The 18,959-nt window shown below is 45.0% G+C and overlaps 1 protein-coding gene across 1 annotated transcript in view; it reads right to left on the reverse strand.

The window, feature by feature from the left end:
* The window catches only part of UBR4 (ubiquitin protein ligase E3 component n-recognin 4), a gene marked incomplete at both ends in the record, with an annotated part of 58,976 nt that extends 40,025 nt beyond the window's left edge, over window positions 1-18,951 (reverse strand). The window contains 30 exons of the mRNA XM_010152232.1: window positions 928-1,085; window positions 1,910-2,137; window positions 2,374-2,526; window positions 3,162-3,320; window positions 3,595-3,777; window positions 3,881-4,051; window positions 4,263-4,490; window positions 4,996-5,143; window positions 5,272-5,342; window positions 6,318-6,509; window positions 6,701-6,764; window positions 7,112-7,300; window positions 7,501-7,699; window positions 7,887-7,987; window positions 8,803-8,904; window positions 9,901-10,110; window positions 10,802-10,959; window positions 11,085-11,182; window positions 11,813-11,937; window positions 12,575-12,804; window positions 12,894-13,016; window positions 13,242-13,424; window positions 13,886-14,014; window positions 14,632-14,711; window positions 15,126-15,258; window positions 15,861-16,143; window positions 16,810-16,979; window positions 17,963-18,048; window positions 18,169-18,328; window positions 18,847-18,951. Coding sequence (XP_010150534.1) covers window positions 928-1,085; window positions 1,910-2,137; window positions 2,374-2,526; window positions 3,162-3,320; window positions 3,595-3,777; window positions 3,881-4,051; window positions 4,263-4,490; window positions 4,996-5,143; window positions 5,272-5,342; window positions 6,318-6,509; window positions 6,701-6,764; window positions 7,112-7,300; window positions 7,501-7,699; window positions 7,887-7,987; window positions 8,803-8,904; window positions 9,901-10,110; window positions 10,802-10,959; window positions 11,085-11,182; window positions 11,813-11,937; window positions 12,575-12,804; window positions 12,894-13,016; window positions 13,242-13,424; window positions 13,886-14,014; window positions 14,632-14,711; window positions 15,126-15,258; window positions 15,861-16,143; window positions 16,810-16,979; window positions 17,963-18,048; window positions 18,169-18,328; window positions 18,847-18,951 — 4,619 coding nt within the window. The remainder of the gene's footprint in view (window positions 1-927; window positions 1,086-1,909; window positions 2,138-2,373; window positions 2,527-3,161; window positions 3,321-3,594; window positions 3,778-3,880; window positions 4,052-4,262; window positions 4,491-4,995; window positions 5,144-5,271; window positions 5,343-6,317; window positions 6,510-6,700; window positions 6,765-7,111; window positions 7,301-7,500; window positions 7,700-7,886; window positions 7,988-8,802; window positions 8,905-9,900; window positions 10,111-10,801; window positions 10,960-11,084; window positions 11,183-11,812; window positions 11,938-12,574; window positions 12,805-12,893; window positions 13,017-13,241; window positions 13,425-13,885; window positions 14,015-14,631; window positions 14,712-15,125; window positions 15,259-15,860; window positions 16,144-16,809; window positions 16,980-17,962; window positions 18,049-18,168; window positions 18,329-18,846) is intronic.
* Window positions 18,952-18,959: the final 8 nt, after the last annotated feature.

Raw genomic sequence — 18,959 nt, forward strand, 5'->3', positions numbered from 1 at the left:
ACATTACTGAATGCCAGGAACATAGTTGACCAGTTTATAAGGGAGAAAGTCACGTGAGAGGGCAGAAGGCACAAGCATCCCAGTTCATAGCCCTGATCTCTACCCTGAAAACTCACGCAAAGACACTCACTAAGTAACATTTTATGTCCAAAGCCAAGGAAGTAATTTTAAAATGGCTTTCACCTATATTTTTATCTCAACAGATGCACAGTTCCATGCTGCAACACATCCAGCGACACTAAGCAAAGGTCAACGCAGGAGAATCTGCGTGACTGCTCACTGGAAAAAACACCCAAGGCTGCAAGAAGCTTAAGCCAAACTCGGCTGGGGCTAGGGAGCTCTTGGAACGTGACCCTTCTACAGGGCCTACTCACGACAGTGGCTTTGTGTCAGGCTGGTGAAGAGTCTTGTGGCCTTAACGCCCAGCTCTGCTCCTCAGAACAGATGACAGAACAGCTTTTTTCTTGCCACATTCATAGCATAAGAGATTGGTTTCCCTCAAGGGAGCCTGAAAATAAGCCCTAATGTGGACAATACACAAGGTCCACTGCAGTACTGGTGCCAAAAGAAAACAAAGGCTTCCTGCTCTGCAGCCTCCATGAGGGTGGGTAATCCCATCCGTTCCAGCCGCTGCACCAGTAGCAGCTCCACACTGTGCAGCGAGGCCGCTCCAAAGCCACCTTTCCGCTGTGAAATCCCAGGAGGAAGCAAAAAAATGCATGCTTGCCCCACTGCTGAAACAGCCAGCCTTGGTTGCAAATCATTCTGCAATTAGGGCAGCAGCAACATGACAAGCAGCAAAAAATTGTCACGGGAACTACAGCACAAACTCTGGCCATTCAGAGTTGGGATGGTAAGAATAATTAGTGATATTTATTAACAACAAACAGAAATTGGACCTAGGGGGGAGCCTTCCACAAGCCTCACCTCTTTATGTTAATGGGGAAGAGCCGCTGCACCTCCAGGTTGGCCCGACTGATGGTGGCTGCGAAGGATTTGCCTTGACTGTAACTGAAGAACAACATCTGCAGCACATGGGAGTAATACACAGACACACCACCTCCTGCTACCTGGCCATTACTGTCCTGTAGGATCAGAGAGAAACAACATTTCAACTAAACACACATCCTCCAGAACACTGGCTGGCTTTTCAATTGCTCGTGATGGAATTATTCCAAAAGCCTCTCCCCCGCCCCCTCCCCACCAGCCAGAGAACGCAGACCTTAATGACAATTTTCTAAGCTCAACTCCTGGGTGAACTCATCCATCAGATACTTCAAAGGCTTTTGAGGGGATACTGAGATTGCATATCCGTGGGCCGTGGGTACCGCCCTCAGCTACTGCATCTGTGTACTTGAATGTCATATGACAGTCTCACATGGAGCACTCCCCATGTTCCCAGCTCATGAAAGAGCTTTCCTGAGGGCTGCCTTCTCAGCTATTCCCCTGTTTTGGAGCAGGTTGGGGTAAAAACACGGAGTGAAACGGGGACAGGTTTTACAAGTCGCCCCCAAGAGTACAGAGCAGCTGCTGACCAGAAACAAAGCCTCACTGCACCTCTGCAGCCCTGGCATTCTGGCTACTGCACCTCCGGAGTGCCTCGCTCCGAGAACAGCACTGCTCTGAAGCCATCTCCCTGCTGAGAAATCCTGCTGGGCATGACTTCAGAGCCAGCCATGGAAAACATGCTCCATTTTCTGGATGAAAGGATCAAGGGGTTTAATTTTCACCCCCACCCCCTTTCCCTGCAAGGATATTTCTCTCCTTAGAGGAATAGCAGGCTCATTGATCTAGATCAGCGGGCTTAAAAGGGAAAAGAAGGGGGGAAAAAGGAAAATTCTGCCTTCGAGTGTAAGACGCAATCAAAGGCACTGCAGCCCATACCACAAGAAAGGGAAGTCACCAGTACCTTTAAGTCCTCGTGGTTGACTTCCAGCACATTGGTGACGTAGAACGGTCCATGCTGGGCACTGCTCGCCTCCTCCATGAGCTGTGTGTAGATGTACCCAGCAGAGGACATGATCACTATGATGTTCTTCCCCTCCTCGTTGAAAAGGAAAGTGACGTCCCTGATTTTGGAACTCGGTAGAAGGAAATAGAAAGTTGGACTCAAGGCATCTACAGAGAGATCGTAAATCTGTGGGGAAAAAAAAAATCAAGAAAATAGTTAATAATTACGATACAAAACAGTGCAAATGGGCAAAAGTTGAGACAAGGGAATGCTTATTAGATGTTACAGTTCATTTTTTTGCTCTCTGGGTTCTCTGGCTTTGCTTTTTCTCCGGGCAACAGTAGACAAACACCACAGATTTGTATTTCCAATGCCTGAGAGAAGACGACCACCTATCATCGACAGCTTATGACCAAACACACCTTCACAAAGTCCGCGGTCACAATAGCAAGCTCCGTTTGAGATCCTGGCAGCCACACGGCTTTAATGATGAAATTTCCAGTGGCTAGTTGGGGATGAAGGACCAGATGATCAGAGACTGATCCAGAGCTGCTGAATGTTAGCACGTGGCAGTCCTGCAGTAATGAAAAAAATTGGTTAAGTGTTAGAGCGAAACGTTTATAAATGGCTCAGACCAAGGATGGAGTTAAAAGCCAGCATTCCTCTTTGTGCCAACAACGATTCAGAGTAAGATTTAAGATGAATGACATGAAAGTTTCTAAATAAAAAAAAAACCCCAAAACCAAACAAAACAACAACAACACAACCAAACCAATAGCACAGAGTCCAGCTGTTTCTTAGCTAAACAATAGATTTGTGGATTCTGCACTGAATCTAAATTTGGGAGAACGCAAAACAGGAATCCTTGCTGCAAAACACTAGTTGTTACAGACTAGTTCTAACATACTGTCACATGACTACCACCTAATGTTTTAAAGCCAAATTGCCCTGTCTTAAATGTCATGTTTTAAAGCAAAATTGGACTAAACACAATAAGAAGTATTATTTTGAAGCACTGTCTCATTTATTTTATTATTCACATAGAACCTGCTTCATTTACTTTGTATATCTAGTAATAAAGTGATTCATGAGCTAACTCAGTGACAGACCTTTGGAGCCAGCTCTGCGCCGGCTCCTCAGAGGAAAGAAACGCAGCCCGTTTTGACATGGTGCTTCCGACTTCCTAGAAAAGGGTTTGTCGGGCACTTACTTTGAGTCCACACACGGCTAGGTAGTCCTCCTTGCAGGGATTTCCAGTTAGGCTCAGTACAGTGAACGGGACGGGAGCAGACGCAAGGCGAGTAAGGGTCAATTTTCTTTTGCTGGAGTCTGCTTGTTTCAGCAACGCTGAGAGCTGAAGGACCGTGATCTGCAGAACAAAATGAACTTACCCACCCAGTCAAGGGGAAAAAGGAATTTCAATTTCAGCTGGATGACTGTGTCCCTGAAGTTTTTACTGGGTTTGTTGCATTAACTCTTTTTTCTGAAGAATGAGAGGGTTTTTCTAAGCTATGAAATACTTGACAGAAACCCCAGACCTGGGGACAGGCAGCCCAAATCTTATTCTGCTTGCTGCTCAGTCCTCTAGGGCTGTTTCACTTTCCTCTACAGCCCAACATCCTCTCCAGAACCAGAGCACTCACCTTGCCCTTTTCATGACTGACAGCCAGGTGCTGCCGACGTCCGTGCGGGGACGACAGCACGCACATGGCCACCCGCCTCAGCACGTGAGCGCTGATCAGCTGCCGGATCGTCTGGCCCTGGTCACCACTGTAGTTCATGCGGACGTTCTCAAAAGCACCTTCTTGAGAGCCAAGCGTTGGGACCTGAGACATCAGTAAAAGCATACATAAGTCTACCACTGAAATGTTCCTGTTTAACAGCAATCCCACTGGATTCCCGCTCAGAATAAGCCCTTTAGTGTCATACCATCAACTGATCCGTCATTTCCACTGACTTGTCCAAGGTATGGAGCTCACTGAGAGCCTGCTGTGCACGACTGCTGCTCCCCATGGCTGACGCTTGCTGGAAGTTTATCTGAATGGCATCCATCAGGAAATTCAGCATCTCCAGCACCAAAGGCGCAAAGGAGAAACTGGCCTGCGAGAAACAGATACAGCAAGTGAGGCACAAGATGCTCCTACTGGGAGTCTTCTCAAGAGCTGCTTATCAACTGTTTTTTAAAGCCTGCTGCTGCTTATATGATCCCTCTTATCATAAAGAGGAGCACAAAAATCAAACTTGGTTGATAACCAACGCAGTTTGCCCAAAACCCTCACAATCCATCTGAACAGCTAGCTGATAGTTGTACCTGGGACTGCAATTCCTCCCGACAGCCCTCAACATTTCTACACAGGCTGCTCTTCTTGGGTTTCTCTTCATCAGGGCCCTTCCCCTCACTGATGGTGACCTTGGCCTTCTCTGCAGGAGAGGTGCTTGCGTGGCGAATGACGCTCTCGGGCACTCTGGGCTCGCTCTGGAAGGCGGATTCTTTCATGGTAGAGCTCATGCCACTGCTGGGAGTTCGCTTCACCAAAGCCTGGGAATGACACAGCAATGCTGAAAGCCCAAACCAGACTCAATTCTACCACTGACAAAATGAATACAGGTTGCAATAGCAGCAGGATTAACATGATTTTAAAGACGTACGTGTGCAATTCTTTTAGGCTGTAATTTTAAAGAAATAACAATCCTGCATGCCACGCTCCACCCAAGTATTAGAAAAGCTTTCATATTTAAGATAAAGTTGCTTTGTTTGCTGCCAGTGGAAAACATGGGTAAAGGTGGTATCTGACTGCCGTGTAGCTTAAGCTAACTTGCAAATTCAGTAAAGGTGGGTGGAATCCCAGTAATCACTAGGACAGAGATTTGCCAGTGTACGCACTTGGTGCACAAATCACCAGGCAAGCCGTAAAGTAAGAAGGTTCATTATAAAGCAAGGCCTCCAAGACTTGGCACTCTTACACACTCGCATCATGACATAACTTACTGCAGAACAGAAGCCTCTGCAAAAGACTACAAAGACTCAAGAAATCACACTTTACCAGGCAACTGCCATCTTCCTTGGCTCCACAGTCACAGAAGAACGATCCGTATTTGGCGTAAGAAATCTCATGATCCTTGTGACAAACTTTAGCACAAACTGTGCAAACACCGACCCCATCAACCATCTTGCAAGTGTGACAGTGATACCTGCACAAAATAAACCGGATGAGTTACAAAACGCCATGCCTCCGGAAGGCCCGCAGACTGCAGCTCTTTCCTTCTCAAGGGCCAGAAATCTCAGGCTGAAATTCGGAACACAAGTTGGAGACTCTTACCAATGTTGATTCATGAACTCCTTCTGTGTGATGGTGAAGGTACAGAGTTTATTACAAAGGGAATCTTCATCCTGTCAAGAAGAAAGTTGTTTTAGAAAGGTGTTATGACTGCAGCTACAGTAAAGGTACACTGTACATTCCTCAGACTTAAACGTGCATTTTAAGAACAGCAAGTTTTAGCACCACCTAGCTAAAGAAGGCAGCTGGTATCAAACCACGTGAAACAAGGAGATGACATTTATAAGCAGCTCCAAATTGTGAATCAAGAAAATAGGAACTGTGGAGTCCTTCTATATTGAAAACGGCACAGTGGGTCCATGGGAACCTTAAAACTGACCCTCAAAAAGAGAATGAGAAACAAGGATGTTTGCTAAGGAAAGAATTATGTGGAGCTGCTTGATACAACAGTACATGAAAGGAGGGGAAAGAACAAGCCAAGGACATTGAGTGATAAGCAAGCTGGTTAAGGAGGATGTGAAACTGATAAGAGGAAGCTCTCAAAACTGAAAGAATCCCTAACAGTTTGCGTGAGATCAGCGCGTGGCCGAGACAAAGTAACCTATCATAAACTAGTAAGATATGTGTGTAACCAATTAGAACCTAGTAAGATACGTGTGTTAACCTCCTGCAGCGTGCATTAAGCTATATATACCCTGTGCTGTTTCAATAAAGGGTCTCCGTTCTATCACTAGATGGAATCCGTGTCTTGCTTCCCTGACAAGGAACCCAAATAATATACTGGGACAACGAATTTTAAAGAATGTATTAACATCGCCTTTTTTTTTCCACCCAACAGCACTTAAGTCTCATACACAGTTGCTTGCTGACACAAAAGCTAATAACTGACAGACAAGCCAGTAGCAACAAACCTATCGTACACCATTTCTTCCTTTTTGTCTTCTAAAAGAAACCAAACCACTTTTCATTTTGTTGACATCACAAAGTCAACAGATATACACACAAATGCCAGATATTCTCCTCTGATTTGGAAGCTGCAAAAATAAAACTTCATCTCATTCGCAGCAATAACTGTGCCTATTGCCTACCGAATCTTCAGCTTGAGAGTCCTCCTCCTCCACTGCCAACTCTTCCACCCAGTCTGAATCCACCTCAATCGCCCGTTCCTCCCCATCGACAGAAAGATGACTTGGTCCTTGGCCGTTGGTCTGGCTCAGCGCATTAGTGACATCGGCCAGGTAAGAGACAATATGGCATGTACACTCCAGGATTGTCACGTGCTATAGGGTAGAAATGAATGAAAATGAGAGGCAATACTTGGATCCCATAAGAGCTGCTGTAAAGCAAGAAAATGCAACAGTTCCCCTGACCAAATTCCTTTAAAACTCACCCTACACAACCACAACAGGACAGCTGATGCAGAAATAAATCCCTGACATGAGCTGTAAGTTAAGAAATAGTTACATCTTACCTTTCCTTGCGTGACATTTGCATTCATTTTTTCTACCACATTCTTCTGAGAGAGGTATTTCTTGCTGTAACAAAACCGTGGAGAAGATCGTTACAACTAGCAGTCTTCAGGAAATACAAACTCAGTTCTCAAACAGCTCCAAACATTCATTTTGCTTTAGATTAGCAACAGGGAACGCATCAATGCAGTAATTAAACCATCAGGGGTGGAAGAGACAAAGAAAACACATGGTTGTTCTTAGGCTGGGCTGTGTCCCCCCATTATCTCAGGCACTTTCTATTCCAAACAACAAAAAATAAGCTAAAAAACAAGCGTAGAGCAGTAAACATGAACTTCTGTCCCCTAGTTACCAGGAAAAACAAAAATAGAAGTGGTACAAACGAGCAAACAGCAGTATAGATTCACTCTTACCATCTGCCAAGCCAGTCAACAGCAGCACCATGAAGCTGGAGGTGTCCGGCACCTTGTCCGGCACTAGCCAAAGTTGCCATCACGACCATCAGTTCAGGAAAGCCTGTGCCATCACCGTTGGCCAACATTTCCGTTGCCATTGGTATAAGAGTACTCAGCAGAACAGTGCACACGCCTTCTCCGACTTGGCTAAGCAAAAAGAAGAAAGTTTCAGAGGCGGTACGTCACCCTCTAAAATACAGTTAGCCCCACGCTGCAAGGCCTTCACGGCCCACAGCCATGCCCCATCCTTCCTCCGAAAGCTGACAGCCAAAACCACCAGCAACCCACAGGTAATCTGGAGAACAAAAGAACAGCATGCAAAATTAACAACAAAGGCTGTACTTTACCTGTTTTCCCGCACAATGTAAGTCGTCAAAAGTTGCAGCAGCTGCCTGTTCTCTTGCACAACGTCCAGCTGATCTGAATCTTTAGGTGGGGACATGGTCATCCTGGTTAACCAGGCCTGGAGACGGACAGGTTCCACGCAAGCCAGCTGAGCCAAAGAGCCACAAAGTCGCAACAGGCTGGGGTTGGGACTCTTCTCAGCTGGAGGAGAGAATTCCTAGTGACAGATGCTACCAGGCAGGTGCTTGAAGACGGCTTTCCATCACAAGTGTGAAGCCGTCACTCCCCTTCCCTTTACAGCTTTCCTTTCATGCATCTCCACAGTGGAGTCTAACACAAGAACAGTCCAAGGGGGACAAAGGTAGGACAGGAGAGGTTCCACACTTACTGAGCTGGAAGAGCTTGGTGAAGAACTTCAGCACCCTGTTACAGAACTTCGCCGAGAGGTTTTCGTTGGCTGTCGCCATCATGATCTGGACCAGTTCTCCACTACATGAAGAGGGGAAGTTCAGTCAGCTTTCTAAAAGATGACCCATTCCTTTCTTTTTTTCATTGGCACTTGTATATCTGCCCTCACGTTTAAGGTTGGCAAGAGTTTGCGTAACATCGCTCAGCAGAGCAGCCAAGCCACAGAAATGCTTTCAGACAAAAAGCAAACTCTTAGCTCAGGCTAAAACCTGGAAGTCTCATGAGCTCCAGAGAATTCTCCACATATGGAGTCACAGCAGGGCCTGTATTGGTTTCCAATTGGTTTTCTTGCCTGTTTTTCCCTTTCACACTAACAAAGTACAACAGCCAGCCACCAAACTGCTGAACAAGTAGAGAGCAAAACCAGACAAAGGTCAGCCTTCTAATACAGAAAAACCTTCCTCCAGTTCATAATCACAGCTTTTCACAACACTCTGGTGGTGCTGTGCTGTTTCCACCACAATTTGTCTTCTAAGTCAGGCCAATGCCCCACCTCCGCCCTTCAAATGGGCAACCTATTGCCCCGAGGAAGTGCTGACAGAACTTGGGATTTTGCAACTGCTTTGTAGACCAGCACCCCTCAAAAACCTCCTTACAATGCCTCTGACAAGATAAGCATCTCGCAAGATTCCCCACCAGGACTTGATGAACATTTCATTTGGAGTGACAGAGACCTAGGACCTCTCCCACACAAAAAGCCTTTCCACACCCTCCTGTGTTACTCCAAGGGTATCCTACCCCTACGTGCTTCCGCCTTTTCCTGCACAATGGCATTAACATCACTTAAACAAGGAAGAGAAAAAGTCCTTGGCCTACAATTGTGAGGATGACTTCACCTTTCTGAAAAGAATTCCTCCATGGCTTTTCGGGCCTGGCTGCTCTCCAGCTGTTTCTCCAGATGCTGCAAACACTCCTCCAGGATGGATTCATCCAGGCCACTGAGGATCAAAAGATGCATATTAAATACGAATATATAAGAGCAATTTCAACAATTCTGAGAGCCAAGAAGTGACCAATTTTGCTAATATAGTTCTAATAAACCTTCCCTCTAGCTGAAAGGGGCTCTCCTTCCCAGAGACAGGTGAAAAATAATTGAATAAACATACATGAACACCAACAAATCCAACGTTCAGAAAAAAGTGGCAGACGATGCTGCAGGCAAGTTATACCGCCCAAAATCTAGAATAATCTAGACCTTTCAGACACCTCACATTACAAATTCCTCTAAATGGCTGCTCCTTTTACACTTTAAGTCTCTTTTAGTGGTAGTCCTCCCCATTCTCTCCTGTGCTCATCCCCACTCCACAACACACCCTGCAAGTGAAATCCAATTCCATTTACACTCCCTGCCAGAACACGCAGCACAACTCCCTCTGAATACCTTCTACCCAGAGAGGATCAGTGTTAAAAAGATGCAACATCATCACACCTCATGGTTTTATGCTTCAGATGGGCAGAATCAACACCTGTGCATCAAACTGATTCTATACACACAGCAAGGAAGGGGTGGGAAGCACAAATCTGGCTAGTTTGCTACGATAAAGCAGGGATTAGCCACCCTTACAAATGGCAAGGAGACAAAGGAATATAAAGCAAGTTAGGTTGGCATCTTCAGCTTTGATTTTGTGCTTGTATCTCAATAATTTTCAATTTGCTTAAAAAACTAACCAGATACATCCATGTTCCATCCAGAGTTACAAGAGATTATTAAAATCCACGCTGCCTGAATGGCAGCACCAAAAATTCCGGCAATATGAATAAAACATTGTGTATTTTTAGCCTGCAAGTGTAGAAGTCTTCAACAGATAAAAATAAGCTGATTTTTCACCTTTCTGTTGTGCTCTTCAGGAACCAACACTGGAGTTTAAACATGACTCTAGGACTTTGTATACAGCTTTGTTGGAGGAGAACGACAAGCCACACAGTCCCGTTACCTGTTTGGATCAGAGTGATGGGCCAGTATGTTATAGCATCCTGTGATCAGTTTCTCATAAACACGTGCCAGGAATTCATCCGATTCTGCAGGGCCCAAGATCCTTTCTAGGGAGTTACTGCTTATCTCTGCCACGCTCTCTGTGCTGGTCTCCAACAGGAGCGGCAGCAGGGAGTGAATCACCTGTGGTGGGTTCAAGTCATCGGACCAGCTTGAAAAGAAAAGCAAACAAGTTAATTCTCTGCATGATGTCTGAGAGAATGTCCTTATGGGATAAATCAGAAGTCGCAGAAGTAAAGGACAAGTCTGGATGGAAGTCAGTGATGAAACCTTTCTTAGAAAGCTGGGTTAAGTACACTGGCCCAGCCATTTCCCCCCTCAGAAGAACCATCCTCATTCGGAAAACTACACACGTTGCTTTTGCATAGACACAGTTAGAATATTTTCCTGGACAGTCATGCTGTCACACAGTAAGGTTTTTGGATTTGCCTGCAGTGTCAGCAACTATTTTTTTGTCTCAGAGTATCTTAGAGTAAGTCACTGGGAAAAGAAAATCTTTTCCATTTAATTTTTTCCCTATGCTTTGAAAGCCTCACTAAAGTGAAAGGTAAACAAAACACAACACATATTGTCTCAGTTTATATCCCTGTTCTTCCAGACCCTATTCAGCAAGAACTAAAGGATTCTCTGAGGGAGTCTGACTTGGAGTCACCAGACCCAGACAGAAATGCTGTCTTTCAGTCATCTAGAAGTGTAAACTGAAAGCAACTCCGTTAGAGGTTCAGTGAACTGGTGCTGTATTCTGAACTCAGTGTTCCACCCGAACAGTCTGACGCAGACAGATGCTCAGAAGAGCGGACAGATGTACACAGCAAGAACGGAATATAAACCGCATCACTTACACAATGAGATCCCCAGTGAGTCTGACCAGGGAGAGAAGGGTGTGCTTTAGGGACGCTGCAAGAGGTAGACTTTGGCTGCAGAGAGTACCGAGGTGGGCTGCCTGGACTGCACTGATGTAGCTTTCTGCGGGGATCGTGTCATTTGCAAAGGCGTTGCGCTGAGGATCGAGACATGCACGAGAATCAGAACCGTTGATCTTTAGCAGAAAGACACAATGCCTACCATACCCAGCCCTTCGTGGAGTTAAAATCACACCAGATGAACCCACAAAGCTGGACTCACCCAGGAGCCAATGTTTGGAAACTCGTTGGTATGGATGTTGTTCCATGATTCACACAAAGTCTGCACAGCCGATGGCAAGTTCTGAACGAGTGTTGGACCTGCAATTAATACAGGATCTATAAGTCAATGAGTAATTTCACGGGTCATAGAATCATAGAATGGTTTGGGCTGGAAGGGACTTTAAAGATCATCCAACCCCCTGTCCTGTTGAAAAACAATGCTTCTGCAAGACTGTTTAAGAACAGATCATTTGATGATGACAAAACTGTCCCTAAGTTGAGCTGTAATCCTACTGAGGGCTAGTTTCATGCTCTTCTACAACTCAAAATTATCCCTCAAGTTTGCACAAGTTTCCCAGCTTCCTTCACTTTATTAAAACAACAGAAACCACAGCAAAAATACTAACTCACAGCAGCCTTATCAACATTTCACAATTCCCCTTACTGTGCCGTGCCCACTGGAGTACCAACATGGTTATAAAAGAATTTCAATAAGCCAGATAAGCCCAGAAAATAGTTTCTCTTTCAAGGTTTGCCCAACCTTTTCAGTTGTCAGGATACTAAAAGGAAAACACCTCCCAGTCTGCTGCTGATAGGATAACGCTCTCATTCGAACCAAGTGGTTGAGAACGCATTAGCCAGCACACAGCTTTGAAATTAAACGTTGGCAGCGTTGTAGAAAGCTTTGCCTGCAGAGAGAAGGAAATCTGAACTATCTAGTACTCTCACCCAGAGTATTAGACTTGCAACGGCTGGATCCAATGGCCAGGACAGCAGCATAACCTCGTAGCTTCTCTTCAGAGGGTTTGTTCTCCGGGGAGCCCTCTTCAGAGAGGCTCCGTAGCAAGTAAGATCTGCATTCAGGATGGAAAGGATTCATTTCAGGAAACAGCTCTGCATTTCAGAACTAACTGTGTCAATACAGTGACAGGTAACAAAGCAAACTCCCAAAGTTCTGCTCCATACTTCAGGTTATACCACTAAGGGAGTCCTGGGTTTTTATCTCCTCAAAGCTCTCTGCAGGAAAAGCACCCACTCAAAAGAAAAAGCTGATTTATTTTTGCTGTCTTCTACATAGGTTCTTAACGAGAGTTTAGAAGACCTCAGACTCTTAATGTAAGAATTAAACCTCCTCTCTTTCTCGATGGTCTGACAGCCTCAGTATCACCTCAGTGAAATAACCTTCAGTAGCACTATCCTAGAGAGTGGTGAAAAGTTACCCCCTTTGGAGGAAAAGCTGGTTTTGCAAGCTTGCCAGAAAGTCTTGAAAAAAACAGAGAAGGCTACTTAGGAACAAATTCAGATACACGGCTTGAGAAGCTACTTTCTAGTTTTCTTTTGAAACAATGGATGCCCTAGAGGACTTCTGTTAATTATACTGGACGACAACAAAACAAGCCCCTGCCTCTAAGAAAACAATGAGCACAACGCAAAGAAAGCCATAGGCACAGAAAGAAACGGTATTCCTACTAGTGATCCTAAGGACTGTACCTGGTAAACGTAGCGTAAGTGTCAATAAGCTGTAGCGTAGCAGGCAGGAGGTTCTTGGTTATCTCTGAAGACTTGTGTGGATCAGTTTCTGCAGCTAGCTTGGAAAAGTGCTCATCCAGAGAAACCTGAATCTTGGAAATGGCAGCATCAAGGGTGTAAATGGACTGTAAACTGGGAACTTCGTGCAGTTGGAGAATGGTTGTGCAATCAACACCGCAGAAAGAAGAGATCTTAAAATACAAAGGGATGGAACAGTAAGTGCAAACCATTCCACAGAACCAGCAGCTCCACAGGCAGGATTGCACTCGCACCGCCTCACCTGTCGAGCAAAGTATTCCTCTGCGATCTCCACATCGTACTTCACCGAGCTGCACTTGCTGGAGGCCAGTTCAACGAGAGACGCCGCGTGGTCAGCTTTCATGCCCTGCTTGGTAAGGTGATCCTACAGATGCCAAAAAAAGACTCATCACACTCTGAAAGCGCTCTACAATTAACCACTCTGCCGATTACCAGGCTAGAACACTTGAGAAAACAGGGACACAAGTGCCCATTGCTCACCACCATGCCCACACAGCAAATCCCACATGCAGTCAGCGCGGGAGAACAGGAGGCTGACACTCCGATAGCAACAACATTACGAATCACCCTAAAAAAGATGAGGCTGTACCTTGATCCACGTGACGTAAGACGTGATCCGCAGACGGGAGGACCAGCGCAACGTGTGTAAAATATCACATTCGCTCATCTCGGGAGAGTTCGTGGCCAATTGATTCATGTAGTTTTTGGATGGAGGCAAAATCCCCAGTATCCGCCACAGAATGAGGAAGTAGTACTGCAGTGCACAGGCTTCCTAAACAAACGTACGGTTGGACAAACCAGTAAAGAAAGAGGGCAGTTTTGATCATTACAGCTACTGAAATTATTTCATCAGAGCCTCTGGGCTCCTGTAGGTGTGCCAGAGCAGATGAGCACATACTGGACTGGGTTTCTGTCACACTACACAACATATGATGCAACAAAGAAGAGTGAGAAAAGAAAAAAAAGAGAGATTACACACATTTTTTTCTGCTTCATCATATTCTAGCCAGACTTCCTGGAATTACCAGGGACGTACAGCAAGTCTAAAACATGTTATGAATTAAAAACTCGTATGAGCTGTACCACCACCACAACCACTGCCATTAGCTCTGGGATTTTTAAGTTCCTCATCACTCCAACCACAGTCCAGAATACTTTGGTTCCATATTTTGCTGGAAAATACTAAGCCCGAAAGCCTGTTATTCCTCAACATAGACAACATCACAGTCTTACCAGCGCAGTGACATTCTTGTTCTCTTTCCTCCTGAGCGTATCAAACTGCGATCCAGCTGCAAGTAGCGAAGTCAGGGCTGTGTAAAGCTCGTCGTACTTCATAGTCCTAGAGAAAAGGACCTCACAAACCTGCAGGAGATGAGAAGTCAGGGCTGTTGCTTTGCAAATTGCACAGCTCTGCGTTTATATGCAGTCAAGCTCTTAAGTATTCAGCATACCCACAGACCAAAACTATGCAAAATAAACCTTCAAGAAGTTAGTTCTGTCAGGTATTTCTCTCCCCAGTCAGAGTACCAACGAACTCGTTCTGAGAGAGCATGCATAAAGCAAGCCCATAACCCTGATGACCAAAAATTCAGTGAGGAAACAGAACCTAGGAAGCAAAATGATGAGAAAGCAACTCTAATGCCATGTGTCTTTGCCTCAGATGTTTGGGCAGCACTGAAAAATAAGTGTGACTAGGATAGGGCACTCGGTCCTAGCACACACATTCGGATCACACGTGTTACTACTAGTCCAACACATCTTCGTAGGTTTGGCATGCTGACCTCCCTGACGTAATCACACTCAAAAAGGAATCCAAGATTATCTTATTCAGCCACTACTCTTCCCTTCACTTTGTGAAACGTGTCTGCTCTAGCTGCATCATCAAGTCTTTCCATCTCGTCTGTTTTTTCCTGGCACCTGTCAAATCAACGTGGCCCTCAAGGCTTACAGGAAGGTCTTTAAAACAGAAATCCCAATACCATGCCATCTAGACGGTTCAGATCGTCTTCAGAGGCTTCTAGGGACAGGATGCAGTAGAACCTGGGCTGTGGAACTGCATCTGGAACAGGAGGACAGAAAACAGTGTTCAAGGTGACAGTTTTAATTAGGCAGCATTGTGTTTTGCTCTCTCCTCCATCCCCAGAGCCTTTCACAGTTTAGTATACCAGACCCTACTCAGCTAGCTCCATGACACATCAGACATGCTTCTAACCTACAGTACACGCAGCCAAGGTTTTCCTACTCATACAATCCTGCCATAATAAACAAACACTTATTTTGAAGTATCTGTAGCATACTCCTAGACAGTAATTTTGTTTAATAAAATTTTTCTTGCATTACATGCATCTTTATCTACTATGACTATGCCTGTTAAAAGCAGGAAAAGCTATCCACATCGGGGTACAGCAAGGGCTCGCCTTTATTTGTAAAAGCAAATCTTGGAATCAAAATTGCCTTCCGTTTTCTTTCTCACCTGATGAACAGTGTTTGGTCCAGTTTTCTTCCACTTCTTTAAACCCATGATAAAGCGGGACAGACGTTCGTCTGCTACTGTCCTGGGATCCACTCACCCAGCCAATGGGTGGAGTCAGCAAATTATATTGCACCTAAAAAAAACCCAAAAACAATTAAAAAAACCACCCTCACCTGTGTCATCCTTGGAATTAAGGGGTAGAGGGGAAATAGCACAAACAGAAAAAGAACCATAGAATACAAACCCCTGTTGCTGAAAAACAATTATTCCCAGGTTCTGAGGGAAAACCTGGACCCTACCTGATGTTTTTTATTCTGGAGTGAGCAGCTTAAATGAACAGTCAAGCTTCTGACAACTGAAAAAGCGACACTCAGAACACTAGCATCCCATTAATGAGAGAAGTGCCAAAACCCTCAACCTCACCACATACAAGGTATTTGTGACATGGTACCTAAATACCCACGATTTTGAAAGATAAGGTGGGTCACTCATCCTGTCCTCGCCAGGATTTATTAGGACAGTAGTTACACAAAGAATTTACACTCGAGCTGAACCTGCTGCCAGGGATCAGCAACCGCAGTCAATCGTGCATTGTAACCCCAAAGGCTGGTAACAACACCAAACCCGATTTACTCGCAAGGTCATGAAGCCACCAGAACACACCAGATGATTGCCTGTTACAGATTCCTGCGGGGTGACCCATTCGATACCTGGAACAGGACCTCAAAACCTTACCTGTTCAAATAGATACATGGGGGCCTTGGAAAACTGATGGAGCAGGTAGTCAAACACCAAGAGCAGACGTGCCACAATAAGCGGCACAGAACATTGCTGGGTGTCCATGTTCGCTGTCAGCTCCACAATTGTCTGGATACAGAGCATCATGATAGATCTGCGGCCCCTCTCAGAGAAATTGTGAAAAATAAGCAGCAGCAGCTGGAGATGTTCAACATTCAGATCTTCTGTGTCACTGGGAAGAGTCCCCTGCAGGGCATTTTGCCTCAGCGTGCCCACAAACCTGACAACAGGAGAAGTAGTTTGTAAAGTTTCCTTTTCTCCTTGCTTAGATCCCTCTTTAATATCTCCTTAATTAAAGATTAGAGAAATATTTTCATAATTATATCTTTCTGCTTATTTGTCTAATACTGGCAATTCCTCCGATTATTTACTACATTATGCACTGGAGTGAGACTACACAAACAGTAAAACCTACAGAAACTCAATTGGCAGCAAACACATTTGATGGAAAATCCAAACAACCCTTCAAAGGGAGAAAGAGAGACACACGTGTTCCCAAAGGAAAGGCTGTCCACTATAGCTTTAAGTCAGATAAACCCTATCAGAGACTTTCACAGCCAGGTAATGGCAGAGAGGAAAAATCTTGGCACCGTCACAACAGAACCTACCAAAAACCTGCTGAAATAAGACACTTCCTTTTTTAAAATCAGCATTGCTGTAAGTAATTCAGCCTTCACCCACTTCAATCCAGATTGTAGGGTTCATTTCCTATGCTCTAGGTGAAGGACTGCAGCAACACGGAAGACTGAACCCCTGCTTCTCCGAGCATCGCATACCACCACCGCTCCGAGAACACACACACACGCTCGTTACGCTGCTCCCAGAGCGTTTTCACTTGACAGAGGGAACTGATGACTGACTCAGCCTAACAAAAAAATTATCTCACCTTTCCCAAACTTTAAGGCATTCTGGAACATCAGGATCTCCCTGGGCAGTTGCTTTATGCTGCCAAATCAGGAGAAGTCGCGAGAGCACCGACAAACTTTGAGGATGGATGTAGAGAGGCCATGGACCTTCAGAAAAAGGGGCAACTCCCAGCTGCTGAAGAAGTGTGTTCTGGAACAAAACAGACTTGTCGAAAAGAGGCAAGGCCTGTCTGACACTTTAGTTAAAGCGTGATCTGAACATACAGAGGACAATAAATATAAGTAAAGGGTTCTCAGAGCTTGTCAGGGTTCCCACTGCAATCTTTCTCCTATCTCAAATATGTGGCATGGCTACTGAGGGACACTTTATGCTGTCACTCTGCCACCTAAAACACCACAAGCTTTCAACTTCAATGCCAACGCAGAAAGAACAGCATCAACGAGCTCTACTCATTTACTGCAGTATGACAGCAGGAGAGATGATGCTACTATGTTCAGTATCTAACAATTTGGAAGACTCCTTTGATCACAGTAATGCTGGCTTCTCTTCAAAAACAGTAAAAAGGCAGATTTCTGAAAAGTCCATCCGCTTTAAAAAAAAAAACCCACCCACACCAGAATATTTTAAATACAGTAGAAAACAGTCAACAAAAAAAGCATAGGGACTGAATTCACTGACTGGTAAGCAGACTTACAACCTCTACTTAGTGTTAAGTTGGGTCAACCCATGACCTAGCAAAAAAACCCTAGAGGCTACAAAGTTAGTACATGAAAGCAAGAATATTAATTTGATTCTCTCCTGAATGAATTCCAAGGCCTTTTGGCATCAGTCCTGACAGCAAAGCAAATCTGAATGAATGCCTCTTGATAAACGCATGGATAGAGGCAAGTCTCCAAACCCAAATATACACACTCATCTCCTTTCCAGCTTTCTTCACCTTCAAAGTTCAGTGGATTAAACTGAACTCTAAATATTTTAACACTCTGCAGAAAGTTTTGTACTGGGTGACTGCAAAGGTCACCCAACTCACAGGATCCAAAATATTCCAAGCTCTGTTTGCAAAAGAATATACCCCAGGGTCAAACGGAATCATCAACACACCACTCCAGGTGTGGAGAATCTGCGCAGAGACCTTAACAGACACTAACACTGATTTATACACTCAGACTTACCTGCAAGGCAGGGGACTGAAGATCTGAGGTCACCAAGGAATGGTTGAAGTGATACAGTGCAGCAGCAAACTCCTCATCTGACGTGCCTGTGAGACAGGCATCAAGCCGTTTATTACCACTGCTCATTGCTTTCCACATGAATCAAAGAAAACATACACCTATCAGTCCTACAGCCCGTGTTCGCTGGCAGAGTTCTGCCCACTCACCCTTAAGCCCGTCCTTATCCACCTCCTTGATGATGCCAGCTAGCGTAGCCATGTGTTGCTCTGAAAGAGACACGCTCAGGTAGTTGCGAATGAAGTTATTCCTGGAGTTCAGCATAGAAGAAGTGATAAAGTTCAGAATGTTTGAAGCTAGGCTCAAAAACTGAAAAGAAAAAGAGAAACACGTTATAGAAGCGACACGAGCAGTACAAGACAACGTTAAACAAAAACTAAACCCCCGGCAAAATAAATCAAATCCCCTAACTCCACCCCAGCAGCAGAGTATGGGTTTACTCATCGCAACCAACTCGCTAGGAGCGATTTTACAACTCTCAGAAAAGGTTGCAAGCTTCGAACTTTGAGTGCAGCATTTATTTTTGTCTTTACCCCACAGAGCAGGAGCTAAAAGCACCCTATCAGCGAGCTAATTTTCTTACAGTTCTGCCCTCATTTTCTCTCTCCCTCCGTAACCTAAACAGTTATGATCTTCAGTCTTTGCTTCCCTGGCAGTAACAAATACTCCAACATCCCACCTGACAGAGGAGTACTGAAAACATCTTTCTCCATCAGCAGTCCACTGAAAACACCCGACATTTCTCGTGTTAACGCCCCCAGCCACTGCTAAGGCAGTAACGCTGCAGCACACCAGGGATTTCATTAACCCTGAAGCCCTTCCCTTACCAATTCCGGATCCTTGCGGCTGGCCAGGATGTTCCCATTCTCTCCAGCAGTCTGTTTGTTGGGGCTTTTCACTCTAGGCGAGCTCTCCAAAGGTGGTGGGGGAGGGGGAGGTG

This window comes from Eurypyga helias, unplaced genomic scaffold (assembly GCF_000690775.1).
Source record: "Eurypyga helias isolate BGI_N326 unplaced genomic scaffold, ASM69077v1 scaffold11895, whole genome shotgun sequence".
Lineage (NCBI taxonomy): Eukaryota > Metazoa > Chordata > Aves > Eurypygiformes > Eurypygidae > Eurypyga > Eurypyga helias.